The 21998-nt window shown below is 47.1% G+C and overlaps 1 protein-coding gene across 4 annotated transcripts in view; it reads right to left on the minus strand.

Annotated features, from left to right (window-relative positions):
• TEDC1 (tubulin epsilon and delta complex 1) overlaps positions 1-21998 on the minus strand; it is a 201261-nt gene that overhangs the window by 9871 nt on the left and 169392 nt on the right. For 3 of the 4 annotated variants that reach the window (XM_048862430.2, XM_048862428.2, XM_048862426.2), the window contains one exon: positions 18923-20482. The exons of the other annotated variant lie outside the window; for it this stretch is intronic. In XM_048862430.2, the coding sequence (XP_048718387.2) occupies positions 20108-20482 (375 nt within the window). In that variant the 3' untranslated portion in view covers positions 18923-20107. Of the gene's footprint in view, positions 1-18922; positions 20483-21998 lie in introns of those variants that run through there. 4 annotated transcript variants of the gene reach the window in all.

The following is a 21998-nucleotide window of genomic DNA, read 5'->3' on the forward strand; positions in this document are numbered from 1 at the left end:
GTTCTTATATCACCACCAAAAACACTGGATTCAGAGATGAGTGGTTCTTTACAACACTCTCATCAAATAACAGGGTCTTCTGATCCCAAAGGACTAGCCACACTCCCAGGTCAATATATAACTTAGATCTTACCCAAAAATCACGCTGGTGTCAATCCTTTAGTATCTAAAAATCTAAAAGTTTATTCATAAAAAGAAAGAAAGGTGAGTTAAAATTGGTTAAAGGAATCAATTATATACAGTAATGGCAAAGTTCATGGTTCAGGCTTGTAGCAGTGATGGAATAAACTGCTGGCTTGAGTCAAATCTCTGGAGTACATCCACAGGTGGGATGGGTCATTCAGTCCTTTGTTCAGAGCTTCAGTTTGTAGCTAGGTTCCTCCAGAGGTAAGAAGCAGGATTGAAGACCAACTGGAGGTGTTTCCAGGACCTTTTATAGCTTTTGTGATGTAAAGGGCATCCCATTGTTCTCACTGTAAAAAATTACAGCAACAAGATGGAGTTTGAAGTCACGTGGGCAAGCCACATATTCATGCCCAATTTTGCTCAGTCATTGCAGGAAGCCATTACCTACACTCCAGACAGCATGTTTCCATGACGGTCCACTCAGTGTAGATGGGCATCTCCCATGGTCCACTGTCAAGTAGGAGAAGGGAGGTGGTATTTCCTCTATATTTGACACAGGTGAGACCACTGCTGCAATATCGTGTCCAGTTCTAGGGTGCACCCTCCATAAGGGATATTGACAAACTGGAAAGGGTTCAGAGAATAGTGACAAGAATGATTCAAACTCTGGAAAACCTGCTTGCAGAAGCTCTATTTAGATTATCAGAGAGAAAGTTAAGAGGTAACATGATCACAATCCACAAGTCCTACATAGGAAGATTTTTTAATACCCAAGGACTCTTTTGCTTGGCAGAAAAAAGCAGAAGAGAAACCAATGGTTGGAAGTTGAAGCCAGATAATTCAGGCTAGAAATAAGGTGCAAATTTTAATAGTGAGAGGAATTAATGGAACAATTTCCCACTGACTGGGGTGGATTCTCCGTCATTTGGAGTTTTTTAAGCTAGAAAGTCACACACTTTGTTGCTTATGCAGGCTGAGCTGCAGGTGATGGGAGGGCAGGAAAGTAATGTCTATCCCCGCCTGAACCCGTATCAATTGTACAGGATACTGCCACTACACCTACATTTGCTTGTCTAGTTGCCTAAGCCACTCACCTTCTTCACACTTCCCTTTGACAGTGCCCATGTTGTGCTGCAACCGAGAAGCCTGAGCAGCAGCACTGTGACATCAGAGGTAACTCAGCCAATCACCACTCCTCTCTCCAGTAACCCTAACCTTAAACCCTGCCATCTGCCTTCATCATCTCACCCCTTGCCAGAGCCCACTTGGTGCTGCAGTGGAGCAATCCCTTTGCCTGCTGCACCTAATGGGAGCTGCCTAGATAAACAGTTCTAACTGAGCAAAGCTCAGTGACCTCGCCTGAGCCAGGCAAAGTGTGAAGACAGCCTCACTCCTACTCAGCCAATACAGCTCCTGAACTGAAGCAGCCCCTGTCATTCCCACCCTGAACCCCTGACCCCACTGCATGCACACAAAGCTGCTCAGTCCTGACCTGCAGTTTCATCTGCTGACTCATTTAAATGGGACTGAAGTATGCAAGTGAAGTGCGGGGGGAGCGAGTGATGAGGGACTGTTACCTCTGCAGTCACAATGCTCCTTTGCCCACAGCACCCCCAGATGAGTACTGTATGGAAATCAGGCCTCACCAGTTTTTACCAGAATCCACAGGGTTCTTCCCACTGATGCCTTGAATGTTCCTTGAAACATTACAGCCAGACGTGCCCCTCCGGTGAATGATGGCCGTACTCTGCTCAGTGAATCAACGCTGGAAGCCTCTTTCTTAAAAACATGCTCTAACCGAAGCTGTGCAGGTCAGATTCGATGGCCATAATAGTCCCTTCTGTCCTTAAAAACCCATGAACTAAAATCAGTTGAGCCATCTCTGAGCTTGCTGAGCTTAGTGTTTTTCACCTTTTGAATAACTGTTGCTCAGATACTTTTCTTGTCGGATAGCTCAGGCCTGGGCTCTTTTAAAACATCAGATTTGGCACGAGATGGGCTGAGATCTTCGTCTTGTTCAAAGACATCGACCAACATTTTTAAAAGTGGGGAGGCCGAACGTTAGGTGCCCCAGTCTGTATTTAGGCTCCTAAATAAGTGGCCTGGAGTCCAAAGTGGCGAGCTTGCTCACACTGACCTAATGGGCTGCCAGCCTGGTGGAATGGGGAATGAGTGGGGGGGATTCAACACTGCCAGCAGAAGGGCTTTGGCAGCCAGAGGGCTGAGAGATGGGGAAGAGACAGAGAAACTGAGCAGGGAAGAGAGGTGTCCCGGCCTGGAGAGAGCAGGAGGGCAACAGCAGTGCTGTGTGCAGGGGAGCTGGGAACTGTTTCACTCTGGGACGCCTTGGACTGTGTGTGACCCTCCCCACTCCCTAGGGTCTCATGGCAGGTGGCTGAGTCATGAAGGGGGGAAGCGTGAGGATGGGGGGGGGTGTCGGTTACTATTTGTGAGACACTCTTGGTAAATGAACTCCTCACCAGGAGCACTCAGAATAAAGCCTGCAGAGGTGAATGCACCCGACTAACCACCAGCTCCCCTAGCTGCAGGAGTGCAGTACATCGAGGGCCAGATGCAGGAAACCCATCGGGAAACAGAGATATACTTGGCTGGAAGTAACTACTCCCAATTGCCCTTCTTTACCAGCAGGCACAATATTGTGGGAAGCAGAGACTGCAGATGACTCACTCGCTTTTTTCAAAGTAAGCTTCCCTCGTTTTGGCTTCAAGTAGGTTGATGCTCTGTTATTTTTGGAGGAATATTTCTGAATGTGAAATTCAGCCCAGAGTTAGCAGTTGCTTAAATATTCAGGGCCAATTTCATTTTCCTAGCAAGATGTTTGGAAAGCAAATAATTTGGTCAGTAGGCACCAATTACAGCAGAGAAGCGGGTTAAACAGCAGCCATGTACAAATACCTCCATGGTATTGTATTCAATAGATACACATGGAATATTTACACTTGGACGGCACAGATTCCATTAATAGCCTCCTCCTGGGATATGCTTGGAAAGAGCTCTTCATCCAGAAGTGGTGTTTTTGAGCTCTTAAACAAAGAACATACACTGCAGGTGGAAAAGCGCAATTGAAGGAGCATAAAGAAACACTGCATATTTCCAAGTTCCTAACAGTGGGGCTGGCTGCAGAGGAGTTCCTGTTAACAGGACTAGCTGCAGGTGTTATCAGCCCAACATCTGAGATCCATCTCAAGTCCTGAATCTTGATATGAGTGACCGGTCAGGTGCGTCTCATCTTCCAAGTCCTTCCGTAGGATCTGTGGTGTTCATCATTTTAGATAGAGGCACCAACTTCCAAATTAGCTGATCGCCCCCTACCTAATCCTCTTTCTGAGAACAGCCATGAGATCTCAGCCTCAAACCTGAACAGTTCTGTTTTACTCCATGCTAAAACACAACAACAACATCTCGACATTATTCTTCTCTTCAAGGGATTTTTGCTTGGCTCCTTCTAAACAACTGTTCATAATACCTGCCACTTATCTCAGATCTTGGAGCTGCAATGCTACCAGTCTTCTCCAGAGATTCTGTTTAGTCTCTATCCCCATCCAGTCTATTCTCTATGATAGTTCATATCCCTCTTCTTCCAAAGCCACCAAAAGTCTTAGTTTTGACACAAACTTCTGTGGCCTTGGACAAATCACTTTAACCTCTGTATATCCCTCCTGCTTGACTGCAAAATGGGGATTAGAACACTTCCCTCCTTCACAGGAATACTGTGAGGCTTAACTTAACCTTTGCAAAGCACAGTAACATCAGCATATGAATGGAGTTGCTTGAATCTTCTTTCTGTTGTGGCAGCACTTTTCAGTGGGCAACCTTTACAAACTTCTGGAGTGACCCCGAGCAAGTCATTTGGCGTCTCTGTGCCTCAGTTCCACATCTGTACAATAGAGATAACAGCAGCAGCCTGTCAGAGGCCTGCGTGTGAGGATAAACACATTAATGATTGTGAGGTGCTCAGGTATAACAGAAGTGGCACCTCAGTTTCTCCCATTCTGTGCCTGGGGAACACAGCAGATAAGTCTCCTGAGGCCTGAAATGCTTTAGTTTACCTAAAATCATTGGGCTCAATACACAGATATCTGGGTGAAATGTAATGGCCTCTGATATACAGATCAGACTAGATGACATAATGGTCCCTTTCTTGCCTTAATACTCTATGGAAGATGCTCTATGAAAGTATCTAAAATAGATAATTAAACTCACTTTTCTTCCTAACTGGCTGATCTCCTCTGCTATGGGTCCTTCCATATTGCTTTCTTTAGTACAAATATCTGAGATTGAGTAGGCTTTGCAGTTTTGGAACAAGTGGATTATACATTACTGGTGGTTGAGAAAAGAACAGAACAAAGTCACCCTCAGCAAGGGAAGGATGACTCTAAAGAGGCTCAAATAGCTAGGATTTTCCAGGCTATAACTTTACAAAGGCATCTGTGCTTGTTCCTGTTCTGGTGGGCTGGTCTTGTATTTCTAAACTGCCAGTGAAACAAATCTAAAAGGACCATATCAGGTGCTTAAGACCCCAGATACTGTTTAAAAACATTTAGAAATCTAGTCTGACTAGATATGGTTCCATGATTATTTGATTCAATTCAGTGACTAGTACGTTTATTTGTAATCTCTCAGCAGTGTTGTAAATGAAAAGGCAACAGCTTTGACCAACTCATGAGAACCAGAACGCACACCTCTCCACTTTCAAACCTGCCAGTGTGTTACAAATAATCGAAGCGTATGACCAGTCACTAAAATTTTGAACACCTGGGTTTTGTTGTATGTTGCACCATAATTGACAGGCTATACTTTAACTTTAAAGGAGACTTTCTTACTGTGCAAATTAAATAAAAAAATCAGGAAGAACAAATTATCTCACTTATACCCATGAGTTTCCATCCCATGATACTCCTAGGGGAATTCTGGTGCCACTAAACATGCACAGAATTCACATCCCCCGCAGGTTTCTTTGCTCCCCCGCAGAAAAATGACTTTCTGATAGGGAAGCAAAGGGAAGCTGCAAGAGCAGTGTCATAAATATAAAGGGAAGGGTAAACACCTTTAAAATCCCTCCTGGCCAAAGGAAAAACCCTTTCACCTGTAAAGGGTTAAGAAGCTAGGATAACCTCGCTGGCAACTGTTCACAATGGCCAATGAGGAGACAAGATACTTTCAAAGCTGGAGGGGGGAAGAAACAAAGGGTCTGTGTCTGTCTTGTGATGCTTTTGCTGGGGACAGAACAGGAATGGAGTCTTAGAACTTAGTAAGTAATCTAGCTAGACATGCGTTAGATTATGATTTCTTTAAATGGCTGAGAAAATAAGCTGTGTTGAATGGAATAGATATTCCTGTCTTTGTGCCTTTTTGTAACTTAAGGTTTTGCCTAGAGGGATTCTCTATGTTTTGAATCTAATTACCCTGTAAGGTATTTACCATCCTGATTTTACAGAGGTGATTCTTTTTACTTTTTCTTCTACTAAAATTCTTCTTGTAAGAAACTGAATACTTTTTTTCATTGTTCTTAAGATCCAAGGGTTTGGGTCTGTGGTCACCTATGCAAATTGGTGAGGATTTTTATCAAACCTTCCCCAGGAAGGGGGGGTGCAAGGTTTTGGTGAGGATTTTGTGGGAAAGATGTTTCCAAATGACTCTTTCCCAATAATAAACCCGGTTAGACATTTGGTGGTGGCAGCGAAAGTCCAAGGGCAAAAGGTAAAATAGTTTGTACCTTGGGGAAGTTTTAACCTAAGCTGGTAAAAGTAAGCTTAGGAGGTTTTCATGCAGGTCCCCACATCTGTACCCTAGAGTTCAGAGTGGGGAAGGAACCTTGACAAGCAGTCACACATCACTCCCTAGCGGTGCATGTACATAATTTCAGGCACCCGGAGCAGCTGGTGGAGAGGTAAATCACCATAGGGCTGGGGACACCCCAGCCAGTGGCTTCTACCCTGAGCAGGGATCAGCTGCTAGTCCCAGCTGGGCTGGAGGCAAGAGAGGATTGGATTTCCTCCTCCCCTGCAAGGAGTGGCTGGGGCTGTGTCAGACCCACCCTCAGAAACCTCTCCCAGCTGCAGGAAGCTCAGCATCCTACCCTGCTTCCTGCCCTCATCACTCATTGGCTGTAGGGAGAGGGGCTGTAAGGAGACCTGTTCCTCCATCTACCCAACCCCCAGGCATCCAGAACTCCCATACCCTGACACCCCTGCCAAGTCTCACCCCATACACCCAACCCCCCCCCCACCAGCACTCCATACCCAAACCCCACCCCACTGAACCTCAACTCCTGCATCTGGAGCCCCCTGCCTCCAGACCCCCCACCCCTGCACCACCCTGAGCCCCCATACCACTGACCCCCAACTAGTTGCACCCAGACGCCCACCCCACCAGGCCCCACTCCCCCCAGCACCCAAACTCCCCTGCTGAGACCCCCCACACTCACACCCCTCCACTGAGCCCCAACCACCTTCACCTGTAGGTCCCTGCAGAGTCCTATTACCCCTGCACCTGGAACCCACCCCCCCATGAGCTTCTGTGCATCCAGATCTCACCACAACTAGACCCTCCACTGAGCTGACTGCACCCAGATTGTCCCAAACAGAACCCTCTCACCACACACCTGGATCCCCCCACAGTGAGCCCTTTCACACTTGGATCCTGCCTGGTTGAGCCTGCCTGCCCCACACCTGGTGCACCTGGTGCAGAGGGGCAGGGCCCCCGGGGTGTTTCTGGGCCAGGCCCAGGCCTTGTGCTGTGTTAGGGTCGGGTGCAGTCTCACCACTGAGTCCGTTTTCCAGGGGTGGGGGTGCTGCAGGGTGATCTCCCACCTTCATGCAACCAGTCGCCTGTGCTCCCCACTGCTATGCTGGATCCTCTGCATTTATTTATTGACAAATAAAACTTTCAGAATTTTAAAATATTGTGCACAGAATTTTTAATTTTTTTGGCGCAGAATGCCCTCAGGAGTAACATGAGCTGCCAGCAGGGCTTGAATCCTGGACCTTCAGATCCCCAGCATAGACCACTTGAGCCAGAGGAGTAACTGTAATCTTCTATTTTGTGCAGCCACCAAAGGCAGATCTGATGCACACTTTGCCAGTAGGTCACACAGCTATTTGCTAGACAGAAGTTTAATACCGGGGATAACAGATCCAAGGTTCTATTGCAGGCTGAAAGGAGACTATGGTCAACTGATAGAGTCAGAGGTTGGGCAAAAATTTTAGCTGAAAATTTTACCTAGAATAACCCAAGCACATATATTTGGAAACTTCAATCTGAAAAGCAGTGTGGTAGACTGAATAAGCCTTGAGTCTGCCATAAGAGGCCTGAGTTCTATTGCCATCTCTGCCTAAGGTTTCCTTGTATAACTTCAGCCCTCTCATTTTGCAAAGCAGTTAACAGAGGGTATGAGGCCTTAGCCAGTAATAAGGACTATGAAGTGTACAGACATATGAACAAGTCAGTGAAGGTGAGACCAAAATTCAGAACCATGTGGCTGCTATCTCAGTGCACCTTCCCCAAGGCCACAGGGTACCTGGATGCTCTCCTGTGGAACACTGCCAGATTTCACAGTGCAGTGGCAAAGGCCCCCTTCAAGAGTATGCTTCAGATCCAGGCATTTTCACTAGAAACACAGGGCCTGATTCTGCGTGGCCCTTTGTGTTATTCACACCTGTGCAAAGGGGCATAAAATGCTACCAGTCAGAAAAAACGGCTACTCAAGTTTCGTAACTGTTGTTCTTTGAGATGTGTTGCTCATGTCCATTCCATTGTAGGGGTGTGTGCTCACCACTGCCAGAAGTTTTTCCCGCAGTGGTATCTGTAGGAGACCAGCTCTGGCGCCCTCTGGAGTGGCATGCATTTGTGCCAGAATAAGGGGCGCTGCTGGCTCCCTCCTCCCTCAGTTCCTTCTTTCCAGATCTCTGACAGAGTAGGAGGGTGGGTCATGGAATGGACATGAGCAACACATCTCAAGGAACAACAGTTATGAAAGGCTAGTAATCGTTATTTCTTCTTCAAGTGCTTGCTCATGTTCATTCCATTGTAGGTGACTCCCAAGCAGTGCCATCGGAGGTGTATAGGAGTTCATGGACATGTCAATTGCAACACAGCTCTGCCGAAGCCAGCGTCATCTCTGGCCTGCTGGGTGATGGCATAATGCATCGTGAACGTATGCACTGAAGACCATGCCATGGCCCTGCAGATGTCCTCCACCAGGAAAGCAGCCGAAGACGCCTGAGCCCTTGTCAAATGAGCCTTCCCTATTGGTGGAGGCACAGCCTGCGCCAACTGGTAACAAGTTGTGCTGTCCTGTTTGTGACAGCTGTGTCTCACCTGATTTCCTGACACCACCTTGCATAGAGTAAAAGTTACCAAGAGCTTTGGGTTGAAAGAACTCCAGGTAACAGGCCAGAGCTTGACAGGTGGCTTGCAACGTCTCGACACTGTGCTGAATGTGGACTCTGGAGTGGCCCTTGATGAGCCAGTCGTTGAGGTATGGGTAGATCTGCATACTCCAATGTCTGAGGTAGGCTGCCACTAACAACATGCACTTTGTAAACACCCTAGGTGCCGCTGCTAGGCCAAAGGGGAGTACTGCAAATTGGTAGTGGGCAGTCCCAACCATGAATCATAGGAACCTTCTCTGTCCATGAAATATCAATGTGTGAAAGTAAGTGTCTTTCAGATTGAGAATGGCTGAATCCAGAGAGTCATAGAATCATAGAAAATCAGGGTTGGAAGGGACCTCAGGAGGTCATCTAGTCCAAACCCCTCCTGAAAGCAGGCCAATCCCCAATTAAATCATCCCAGCCAGGGCTTTGTCAAGCCTAACCTTAAAAACTCCTAAGGAAGGAGATTCTACCACCTCCCTAGGTAACGCATTCCAGTGTTTCACCACCCTCCTAGTGAAAAAGTTTTTCCTAATATCCAACCTAAGCCTCCCCCACTGCAACTTGAGACCATTACTCCGTGTCCTGTCCTCTTCTACCACTGAGAATAGCCTAGAACCATCCTCTTTGGAACCACCTCTCAGGTAGTTAAAAGCAGCTATCAAATCCCCCCTCATTCTTCTCTTCTGCAGACTAAACAATCCCAGTTCCCTCAGCCTCTCCTCGTAAGTCATGTGTTCTAGACCCCTAATCATTTTTGTTGCCCTTCGCTGGACTCTCTCCAATTTATCCACATCCTTCTTGTAGCGTGGACACAGTACTCCAGATGAGGCCTCACCAATGTCGAATAGAGGGGAACGATCATCTGCTGGCAATGCCCCTACTTTATACACCCCAAAATGCCATTGGCCTTCTTGGCAACAAGGGCACACTGTTGACTCATATCCAGCTTCTCGTCCACTGTCACCTCTAGGTCCTTTTCCGCAGAACTGCTGCCTAGCCATTCGGTCCCTAGTCTGTAGCGGTGCATTGGGTTCTTCCGTCCTAAGTGCAGGACCCTGCACTCATCCTTGTTGAACCTCATGAGATTTCTTTTGGCCCAATCCTCCAATTTGTCTAGGTCCCTCTGTATCCTATCCCTGCCCTCCAGCGTATCTACCACTCCTCCTAGTTTAGTATCATCCGCAAATTTGCTGAGAGTGCAATCCACACCATTCTCCAGATCATTTATGAAGATATTGAACAAAACCGGCCCCAAGACCGACCCTTGGGGCACTCCACTTGATACCGGCTGCCAACTAGACATGGAGCCATTGATCACTACCCGTTGAGCCCGACAATCTAGCCAACTTTCTACCCACCTTATAGTGCATTCATCCAGCCCATACTTCTTTAACTTGCTGACAAGAATACTGTGGGAGACCGTGTCAAAAGCTTTGCTAAAATCAGGAAACAATTCGTCCACTGCTTTCCCTTCATCCACAGAACCAGTAATCTCATCATAAAAGGCGATTAGATTAGTCAGGCATGACCTTTCCCTTGGTGAATCCATGCTGACTGTTACTGATCACTTTCCTCTCGTGTAACTGCTTCAGGATTGATTCCTTGAGGACCTGCTCCATGATTTTTCCAGGAACTGAGGTGAGGCTGACTGGCCTGTAGTTCCCAGGATCCTCCTTCTTCCCTTTTTAAAAGATGGGCACTACATTAGCCTTTTCCCAGTCATCCGGGACTTCCCCTGTTCGCCATGAGTTTTCAAAGATAATGGCCAATGGCTCTGCAATCACAGCCGCCAGTTCCTTTAGCACTCTCGGATGCAACGTGTCCGGCCCCTTGGACTTGTGCACATCCAGCTTTTCTAAATAGTCCCTAACCACCTTTCTCCACAGAGGGCTGGCCACCTATTCCCCATGCTGTGATGCGCAGCGCAGCAGTCTGGGAGCTGACCTTGTTTGTGAAGACAGAGGCAAAAAAAGCATTGATTATGTTAGCCTTTTCCACATCCTCTGTCACTAGGTTGCCTCCCTCATTCAGTAAGGGGCCCACACTTTCCTTGGCTTTCTTCTTGTTGCCAACATACCTGAAGAAACCCTTCTTGTTACTCTTAACATCTCTTGCTAGCTGCAGTTCCAGGTGCGATTTGGCCATCCTGATTTCATTCCTACATGCCCGAGCAATATTTTTATACTTTTCCCTGGTCATTTGTCCAATCTTCCACTTCTTGTAAGCTTTTTTATGTTTAAGATCCGCAAAGATTTCACCGTTAAGCCAATCTGGACGCCTGCCATATTTACTATTCTTTTGACACATCGGGATGGTTTGTGCCTGTAACCTCAACAGGGATTCCTTGAAATACAGCCAGCTCTCCTGGACTCCTTTCCCCTTCATGTTATTCCCCCAGGGGATCCTACCCATCAGTTCCCTGAGGGAGTCGAAGTCTGCTTTCCTGAAGTCCGGGGTCCGTATTCTGCTGCTTACCTTTCTTCCCTGTGTCAGGATCCTGAACTCAACCAACTCATGGTCACTGCCTCCCAGATTCCCATCCACTTTTGCTTCCCCCACTAATTCTTCCCGGTTTGTGAGCAGCAGGTATAGAAAAGCTCCCCCCCAGTTGGCTCCTCTACCTGTTGAGGTTTCACAGGTCAAGAATGGGGCATAGACAACCCCCCCCCCAGGTTGGGATCAAAAAATAGTGGGAGTAAAACCCTTTTCCGCACAGGTGTAAGGGGACTTCCTCCATGGCACCCACCTGCAGGAGACCTTGTATCCCCTGAGCGAGCAGACGCTCGTGAAAAGGATCCCTGAAGAGGGACAGGGAACGAGGGTGGGGGGAGAGAGAGAAATAAACTGGAGCGTATATCCCCCTGCTACTGTGCTGAGGATCCATCGGTCTGATTTTATAGAGGCCCAGGCAGTGATGAAGGGGGACAAATGGTTGGAAAATAACAGAGGTGTTGCATCCAGGATACATGCTGGAAGGTCACCCTTGAGCGCACCCTCAAAATGCCTGCTTGTTACCCGATTTGCTGTGGGTAAAGCTCTAGTGAGCTGAGTGGGCTGGCTGACGGCCTTCCTGGTGCTTGTAACCCTTTTCCTTCTTGCGGAAGAGCTCCAATTGGAATGGACTCCTGAACCTGTGGGACTGTTGCAGCTTGAACCACTTTCTCACAGGTGCCGGTGTGTAAAGGCCCAGAGAGCGCAAGGTAGTCCTAGAGTCTTTCAGACCATGTAATTTGCTGTCTGTTTGTTCCGAGAACAGTGACATGCTATCTAATGGGAGGTCCTGGATGGACTACTGAACCTCCACTGAAAGGTCTGATGACTGTAGCCAGGATGCAGGCTTCATGGAAATGGCCAAAGCCATGGTCCAGGCCGCAGAGTCTGCCACATCCGAGGCCATTTGAAGGCCACAGCCCTACCCTCATCAAGGATCACCAGGAACTCCTTCCTGAGCTCCTCTGGCAGCGAGTCCACAAACTTGGCCATGGACTGCCAAATACTAAAATCATAACGGTCAAGAAGGGCCTGATGGTTGGCCACTCTCGGCTGGAGGCTGGCCGTAGAATAAATTTTTCTGCCAAAGAGATTGAGCCTCTTTTCCCTCCTTATTCTTAGGCGTTGAGCCCCATTAGTCTCATCTATTGTGCTCATTGGTTGTTGATACAACCAGTGAGCTTGGAGTATGGTGGATATACAGGTATTCAAACCCCTTAGCAGGGATGTAGTACTTTCCTGCCCCCCATTTCCAAACAGGTGGAGAGAAAGGGGGTTTGCTGCAGGGACTTGATCAGTTTCACCACGCCCTTGTGGACGGGCAATGCCATCCTGGAAGGGGCTGCTGCACTTAGCACATCAAACAGGGAGTCAGAGGGTTCAGCCAACTCCTTGGCTTCCAGCCCCAGGTTCTATACCACTCTCTTCAGAAGCTCCCGGTGAGCCCTTGCATCATCCCGGAGAACGGCATGGGAAGGCCCTGCTATCGCCTAATTGGGCGATGACAAAGATGATGAGGCGGGTATAGGGGGGTCTGCCAACTCCGCTGCCTCTGCCAAGGGAACTTCAGCTGAAGCTGGCTGTCCCTGGGGACCTTGCTCTGACTCTGCTTCCAAGTCTGGGCGGGTTGGAGACTGTCGCTGACCGTCTTTCACATGCCCCTGATACTAACTGGTGCCACTGCATCGGTTGGGGAAAACTCCCAGGGGTTCCATAGCTGCCAGAGTACCGGCCACTGGCCCTGGGGCCATGAGGCCTCAGGTGGCCCAGAGGGAAATGCCAATGCCCCTGGTGGGTGGCCTTGGCCTGCAGGCAGATCTTCCTCCTCACTTTCAGAGCCTGAAGAGGGGGAGACTTGTCTGGGGGACCAGGACAGTATTGATGCTGCCTGTCTACCCCTTTCCCGTCAGCCCTCTCCACAGACCTCTGCTAGGGACCTACACAGGGATGATGGCTCTTGGTGCCGTGACTCTGGTGACTGTTGTCGTCGTTTGGCAGATCGTTTGGCAGATTGGTACCCTGGCGATCAACACCTCACACTTTGAGAGCAGCGCCACTCCATGAGTCGGGAGTGAGAATGGGAGTGAGAAGATCGACATCTTCCTGACACAAGGAAGAAAGGAAAGCAGCAGAATACGGACCCTGGACTTCAGAAAAGCAGACTTTGACTCCCTCAGGGAACTGATGGGCAAGATCCCCTGGGAGAATAACATGAGGGGGAAAGGAGTCCAGGAGAGCTGGCTGTATTTTAAAGAATCCTTATTGAGGTTACAGGGACAAACCAACCCGATGTGTAGAAAGAATAGTAAATATGGCAGGTGACCAGATTGGCTTAACAGTGAAATCCTTGCTGATCTTAAATACAAAAAAGAAGCTTACAAGAAGTGGAAGATTGGACAAATGACCAGGGAGGAGTATAAAAATATTGCTCAGGCATGCAGGAGTGAAATCAGGAAGGCCAAATCACACCTGGAGTTGCACCTAGCAAGAGACGTTAAGAGTAACAAGAAGGGTTTCTTCAGGTATATTAGCAAGAAGAAGAAAGTCAAGGAATGTGTGGGCCCCTTACTGAATGAGGGAGGCAACCTAGTGACAGAGGATGTGGGAAAAGCTAATGTACTCAATGCTTTTTTTGCCTCTGTCTTCACGAACAAGGTCAGCTCCCAGACTACTGCACTGGGCAGCACAGCATGGGGAGGAGATGACCAGCCCTCTGTGGAGAAAGAAGTGTTTTGGGACTATTTAGAAAAGCTGGACGTGCACAAGTACATGAGGCATGATGTGTTGCATCCGAGAGTGCTAAAGGAGTTGGCGGATGTAATTGCAGAGCCATTGGCCATTATCTTTGAAAACTCATGGCGATTGGGCGAAGTCCCGGACGCCTGGAAAAAGGCTAATGTAGTGCCCATCTTTAAAAAAGGGAAGGAGGAGGATCCGGGGAACTACAGGCCAGTCAGCCTCACCTCAGTCCCTGGAAAAATCATGGAGCAGATCCTCAAGGAATCAATTCTGAAGCACTTAGATGAGAGGAAAGTGATCAGGAACAGTCAGCATGGATTCACCAAGGGCAAGTCATGCCTGACTAATCTAATTGCCTTCTATGACGAGATAACTGGTTCTGTGGATGAAGGGGAAAGCAGTGGACGTGTTGTTCCTTGACTTTAGCAAAGCTTTTCACACGGTCTCCCACAGTATTCTTGCCAACAAGTTAAGGAAGTATGGGCTGGATGAATGCACTATAAGGTGGGTAGAAAGCTGGCTAGATTGTCGGGCTCAACAGGTAGTGATCAATGGCTCCATGTCTAGCTGGCAGCCCATATCAAGTGGAGTGCCCCAAGGGTCAGTCTGGAGCCGGTTTTGTTCAATACCTTCATAAATGATTTGGAGGATGGTGTGGATTGCACCCTCAGCAAATTTGCAGATGATACTAAACTGGGAGGAGAGGTAGATACGCTGGAGGGTAGGGATAGGATACAGAGGGACCTAGACAAATTAGAGGATTTCGCCAAAAGAAATCTGATGAAGTTCAAGAAGGACAAGTGCAGAGTCCTGCACTTAGAACGGAAGAATCCCATGCACCGCTACAGACTAGGGACCGAATGGCTAGGCAGCAGTTCTGCAGAAAAGGACCTAGGGGTTACAGTGGACGAGAAGCTGGATATGAGTCAACAGTGTGTCCTTGATGCCAAGAAGGCCAATGGCATTTTGGGGTGTATAAAGTAGGGGCATTGCCAGCAGATCGAGAGACGTGATCGTTCCCCTCTATTCGACACTGGTGAGGCCTCATCTGGAGTACTGTGTCCAGTTTTGGGCCCCACACTACAAGAAGGATGTGGAAAAATTGGAAAGAGTCCAGTGGAGGGCAACAAAAATGATTAGGGGACTGGAACACATGAGTTATGAGGAGAGGCTGAGGGAACTGGGGATGTTTAGTATACAGAAGAGAAGAATGAGGGGGGATTTGATGGCTGCTTTCAACTACCTGAAAGAGGATTCCAAAGAGGATGCCTCTAGACTGTTCTCAGTGGTAGCAGATGACAGAACAAGGAGTAATGGTTTCAAGTTGCAGTGGGGGAGATTTAGGTTGGACATTAGGAAAAACTTTCACTAGGAAGGTGGTGAAACACTGGAATGCATTGCCTAGGGAGGTGGTGGAATCTCCTTCCTTAGAAGTTTTTAAGGTCAGGCTTGACAAAGCCCTGGCTGGGATGATTTAATTGGGGATCGGTCCTGCTTTGAGCAGGGGGCTGGACTAGATGACCTCCTGAGGTCCCTTCCAACCCTGATATTCTATGATCTCGGACACTGTCAACATGCCCACGGGGATCCGTACTGGCGATCCGGAGACCTGTGACGGGACTCCAGGGACTGGTGTCTCGACTGTCTGGAGTGGTGCTGTGAGTTTGGAGACTAACTCGGATGCTCCAGGCACCGTGACTCTGGGGACTGGCGATGTGTCTCCACAAGTCTGCACCAGACAGCCGGTGATCAACGCCGGGATCATGGGGAACGCTGCCTAGAGTCTGGGGAATGATGACGAGCACTTAGACAGGTAAGCCGACCTGTATCCGGGGGCTGGTGGTGCTGTTCAGGCAAGCGCTGGGGGGGCACCCCCTGCAGCAGAGACCGGTGCTGCATGGATGGTGACCACTGGAAGGGTTCCAGGGCGGGTATAACCCTCAAATGGGGCTGTCAGGGTTCCTTCCCCACTTTGAACTCTGGGGTACAGACGTAGGGACCCGCATGCAAGACCCTCTAAGGTTATTTTTACCAGCTTAGGTTAAAAACTTTCCCAAGGCACAAACTCCACTTTGTCCTTGAACAGTATGCTGCCACCACCAAGTGATTTAGACAAAGAACCAGGGAAAGGACCACCTGGAGTTCCTGTTCCCCCAAATATTCCCCCAAACCCTTACACCCCCTTTCCTGGGGAGGCTTGAGAATAATATCCTAACCAACTGGTTACAAAGTGAACACAGACCTAAATCCCTGGATCCTTGGACACTGAAAAAAAAAAATCAATCAGTTCTTAAAAGAAGAATTGTATTTAAAAAAAAAAGAGAGAAAAGGTAAATATCCCCTCTGTAAAATCAGGTTGGAAGATAACTTTACAGGGTAACAAAAGATGCACAAAACACAGAAAAAACCCCTCTAGCCTTAGTTTCAAAGTTACAACAAAACAGGGATAAACCTCCCTCCAGCAAAGGGAAAATTCACAAGTTGAGTAAAAGATAAACTAATACGCCTTGCCTGGTTGTACGTACAATTTCTGGAATATGAGAGACTGGTTCAGAACAGTTTGGAAGACATGGGTTGATGTCCGGTCCCTCTTAGTCCCAAGAGCAAACAAACACAGAAACAAATAACCCAAAATAAAGCCTCTCCCCTAACCCCCCAAGATTTGAAAGTATCTTTTGTCCCCATTGGTTCCTTTGGTCAGGTGCCAACCAGGTTATTTCAGCTTCTTAACCCCTTACAGGTAAGGAGGAATTTTAGGCTACCCTTATGGTTATGACAGGGGCACCTCGCGGGCCGACATGAGCAGCACCGGAAGGGACAATATGTCCTTAGTGGCCTGAAAGGCCTCCAGCATGGACGGCACTGCCAGGTGCCGAGTGCTTCTGCGACTTCCCAGGGCGGCAGGCGGGTCTTGAAGAGGACTCTACAACTCAATGGATGCTGAGGCCTGGCCACCATCCACAGGGGAAGAACTGCCCCGCACTCTCCTCTGACTCTCTCCTTCCCTTTACAGGATGTAGGTGAACGCCCTCTCCTGGCCTTTCTTTGCTTTTTAGCTGGTACTGGGGATAGGGATCGGTGCCAGACGGAGGTCAGTGCCTTCTGTGCGCTCTGCACTGAGGCTGCAGTGCTTGGAGTGAAGGCTGATCTAGCCAGCTCTGAGGCTGGTGCAAGGGCTGACTCCATAAAGAATGCTCTAAGTTGAATGAACCGCTCCTTTTTGGTTTGTGATCTGACGCTCTTACAAATGCGACACTTCTCACTCACATGGGTTTCCCCTAAGCACTTCAGGCAGCTTTGATGGGAATTGCTGACTAGCAGATTTTTTGCAGCGGTCACAAGGTTTGAAGCCCAGGGGTTGGGGCATGCCCTGTCCCTAGGCTAAATCCTGTATGGGACTAACTATTTCTAACTTAGGCACTAATAAACTCTACAAACTTTCTAATAACTATCCACAAATGATTCACAACTAGGCACAGTTGAGAAGGTAAGGAGGCAAGGAGACAAGCCAAGGCAAGGAGACATTCCTGCACCGACACTGGCGGTAAGAAGGAATTGAGGGACGGAGGAGCTGACAGCGCTCCTTATACTGGTGCATACGTGCACCACTCTAGTTGGTGCCAGAGCTGGTCCCCTATGGATACCACTGAGGGAAAAACTTCCAGCGCCGGTGCATGTGACGAGCACACACACCTACTATGGAACAGACATGAGCAAGCACTCAAAGAAGACCTCTCCACTCATGGCGGTGGCAGCATTTTAAACCCACTTTATACATTGTGCGAACGAGTACACGAGATGCAAGGCCATTGGAAATCAGGCCAAGAAAGTTAAACTGGCTAGTTTCATTGCCCGGATGGTCTCAGGTGCAAAAAGTAACCAAATGGCATCAGTGGCATAAAGACAATTGGTTTTTCAGATGATTCCAGTTTTAACATTGCTAGGTGACAGCACCAGCAATAGTGGATTTAATGTTTGTTCTGACAGCGTCCCTTCAATAACACAGCTTGTCTGTGAATATGATTTGCTTGTGTCATGCAGTAAATACAGCTGCCGAGGACTCTTTGTAGCTGTTTTTATAGCAACACAATTTTTACATTTCTCCAGAGAGGAAATAATCAGGGTCAAGTAGGGCACCCATGCTCTGCCAGTTCCAGTCTAGACTGAAATGGGATTGTCCGGTGAATGTTAAAAACACACTGCATTGTAACTACTGTGTACTGACAAATATTTGCAGTTAGGAAATGAGTTCATGTCCTGGTATTAAAACCAGAGTAATGATTGCTAGCTTAAGTGGATACAAGCTTGGCATACAACAATATGACAAGACTGGTGAGCAACAGGCTAGAGATGAGCTAGAGCTGCAGAGTGCAGAACCAGCTCTGTGTAGGGCATTTGGACGTGGTTCTGTGGGGAGTATCCTGGGGAGAAGAGTTTGGGGATTAATATTAAGTTTGGGGACATAAGTATTAATACAATCATTCTCTCTACTTCTTTGGGGCTTATGCACAGAACTAAACTTTCTCACAGCATCGGCTAGTTTCAAGGCCGCACCATGGTGAGCCCTGGCCACAGCCCATGTGATCCCTGCCACAATAGCTGGATTACTCTACTAGTGCACTCAGGTACCCCAGTACATGGGAGCCCAGCCTCCAGCGTGGCTCACAAAGGCTTCACACACCACTGCACCCCCCTCTGCTTTGGTCTATGGGAAATATGGTACGACCTCCGTACTGAAGACATGGGTAGCTACACTCTGGCCCACATTATGCAAATGAGGTGCACTCCTGTGGTCTCTGGTAGGTTGGTGACATGGCTTTCAGTTGGGCCAAGGCTGGGCACCCAGCTCTTGCTCTCTGCTGTTTTACACCTGGCATCGTCATTGACACCTGTGCACAATGCATGAGAAATGCCAATGATAGTGCAACTCAGCAGAGAATTCAGATCTGGCAGCGGAATGAAGAGTCAGCCCTTGCCCCTCTCCCCCAACCTTACTTCATCTCACAACAATGATGATGCTAATACTTGAACATGATAATGTCCTTAAATGCACTTTTACTTTTGGTTTTTGAGTCACAGGCAACTGTTAATCACCCAAACAGAAGAGCTGGGAGTAATGGACAGAAATCCAAACCAAGGTAATCCTGCTGCTCATTGCAATTCACAAATGAAAAGCAAATTGTGTTTTTATTTCTGAAGGAAAATCACAAGAATAAAAGCAGTTTCTTACTGAAAGCAAACAGAAAGGGATGAAAAGCTACTGTCAAATGAAAGGCTTTACTTTCTGGGGGGGATGTCTCCAGATGTAGACGATGGGTTTCTTAAAGCTTGGAATTTAAGGCCTTATTTCTATTTTACAGAAACATTCTCTAGTGAAGGAGTACTTGTGGCACCTTAGAGACTAACCAATTTATTTGAGCATAAGCTTTCATGAGCATAAAATAAACATAAAACATAAAACCTTACATGAGCATAAGCTTTCATGAGCTACAGCTCACTTCATCGGATGCATCCGATAAAGTGAGCTGTAGCTCACGAAAGCTTATGCTCAAATAAACTGGTTAGTCTCTAAGGTGCCACAAGTCCTCCTTTTCTTTTTGCGAATACAGACTAACACGGCTGTTACTCTGAAACCATTCTCTAGTGAATATATAAATTATATTACTGTGCTTCATAACTGAATACATAGTTTAATAAAAATGGGTGTTTCTATAGAGAATCTGATCATTTGAAGTGCATCATGCCTGTGTATATAGAAGATGTCACTTTTATTTGCTACTAAGCATTTTGTATCTGTTTTGTGATAATTGTATGTATTCTGTGCCTTGCTACCCAATATATAACTAGCTGAACTAAATAGCAGCCTTTTCTGCACATTCTTGGTGCTTTGCATACCTTTCAGCATCGAAGGCCGCACTCATCTCTGCTCAGTATCTGGGGTTTTATGAGTCATAAATACGCTCACTTGCTGGTAAATGCTGAATGCAATTAGTATTTCAGTCTGCAGACCTGCAAATACCGTGTGTCTAGAAACAGAGAGTTCTGAAAGTGAGCCTGTGCCTGGCAGAAGCATCAGAAATCTACATGAAGGAGAGATTTAAAAACACCCCACGCCCTCTAAAACCTGCTGCAGAATTTAATTGGTAAGGTAAGTAATAAGGGGCAGCAGACAGAACCATTAAGGGTGCAGTGTTCTGGCCCCAGTGCATATTATAAAGAAGTGACAAATTTTCTTTTCAAGGCTGAGAATTAGAACCACATTCAGCTCTTCATTTTACCCACTCTCAGACCATGGTTTGTAATATGTCTTCTGATCAAACGGCTCTATTCCCTTGTCCTTTCTTGAAGAGAACTTATCTCTTCATAGGTGGGATACAAATCACTCCAACCAGCCCTTCTGCAATCTCATCCAGCTTATGTCTGCACTCTTCCTGCAGCTGCTTCAGCTCCCTCTTCAGAGTGGCCTCTTCCATTTGCAGTTTGCTGATCACCTCTGTGGCATTAACAACATTTGTAATGGGCTCCTTCGATACCGAACTGAGGAAACCTGTTTTGTTAGCAGAACGCTTTTCTTTAAATACCAGCCTGTATGGACCATGCATTCCATTTTTTTTATGGGCACAATGGTATTTAAGATCTGATAGTTTTAGCTTGACCGCTTCTGTTATTGTCCTGACAGCAGCACAAAACTCCCTTTCATCTGGTAGTGTTCTCTCTCTTGATTTGACCTGTAGAGAGAAAAACATGGTCAGGCTTATGTGCAGAATTCCTCACTCCAGACACCAATGCAAAATGTCAAGGCTGGAGTGTGCTGTACTGGAAATTCTCTATTTCACGATCAAATGTAGCAAGTAGAAGCAGTGACTGAGCTCAGCATGTAAACCTCTGTGCTTTTAAGAATAAGAGATTGACAAATCTTCAAAGCCCTTGCTCCTCTGATGACTGACATATGGCGATTTCCTCTCCACTCCTTATGGCAATTACAAAAAGCATGGGCAGTTTGAGCCTGGATGAGATGTGTGAAAAAATGTGCATGGCCTGTTTCCCCATTCACGCCTGTAGAAAGGATGTGTAAAACACTACTATTGTAACAGGGTAGTGGGTAATGCCTCTTTTGCACAGGTGTGATTGCACAAAGGGCAGGACAGTGAGGAACCATGTCTGTGGTGAGAGAGCTGAGCCAAAGAAGGATTCTCTATACGGCTTTAATATAGGCCAACTGAGAATACTGTATGAGACAGGGCTGTGTGTGATACTAATTGTGCTGTAACTGGCTGGTGATACAATATGATATGATAGTCCAGATTTGCCAGTAGCCAAACTAATACAAGATACACTAATGACTATGGCCCAGTCCTCAAATGCATACAAAAAAAATGAGTAACTTAACTCACATGAGCAGATCCACTGAAGTCAATAAGACTAAGTACACTACTCAAGTTACTCAAGCATGTGCTTGCAGTAAGGGGCCCTTCAACTGCAGCTTCAGGACTCCTGGTACCAAGGGGTAAATAAGACTTTTAGGGAGATGCAGGCAGAGATCAAATGTCCCTGCTGTTTGCAACAGCACCCCTAAATAGACTATGCATCACAAAACTAACATCACAGCATGTCTTCAGAAACTGCTCACACATTAGAAAAAGAACATACAAGACTATGCAACAGTGTCACCAGGTGACTCCTGGCACCCACTGCAAATGGACCTTACACCTCTTATGATTATAGTTTATCTTTGCCATGTTTCATTTGACTTGATTTCTAGAGTATGTGTTTTGTGATGGGAAAAGAGAGCAGGCAATAGCCCACTGCTCCCCATGGTTCAAGAGAAGACATTAGTGCTCATGTCTAGAAGAATAAAATTAAAAGGCCTAGACATACTATGCAGGACTTGCAAAAAATGGGAAATAATAGAATTGTTCAAAGTTGGAGCGAGATCAACCCAAGGGCTTGATTCTCCTCCTGTGCTTACATCAGTGAGTCATTCAGTATAATGCATTTGGTTCTGCTGTTGAACTCTGTGCCTTCACAAGAGAGGACTTTTCAGGCAAAGAAAAGCACGGCACTTATTTGATGCAAATATCAAATCTTTGCCCTTTAATCAAAAAGCCTTTTATATAGCACTCCCACCTCAAAGCCAGGATTTTTTTCTCCACAACAAATGCCTAGCAGTCGAGTTTCAATCTCAGCCTCGGATACACTTACACGCACTCTGTAGTCCCTGCTCACTGTGGCTTGTTATTCCAA

The sequence above is a fragment of the Caretta caretta genome, chromosome 8 (assembly GCF_965140235.1).
Source record: "Caretta caretta isolate rCarCar2 chromosome 8, rCarCar1.hap1, whole genome shotgun sequence".
Taxonomy (NCBI): Eukaryota; Metazoa; Chordata; order Testudines; family Cheloniidae; genus Caretta; species Caretta caretta.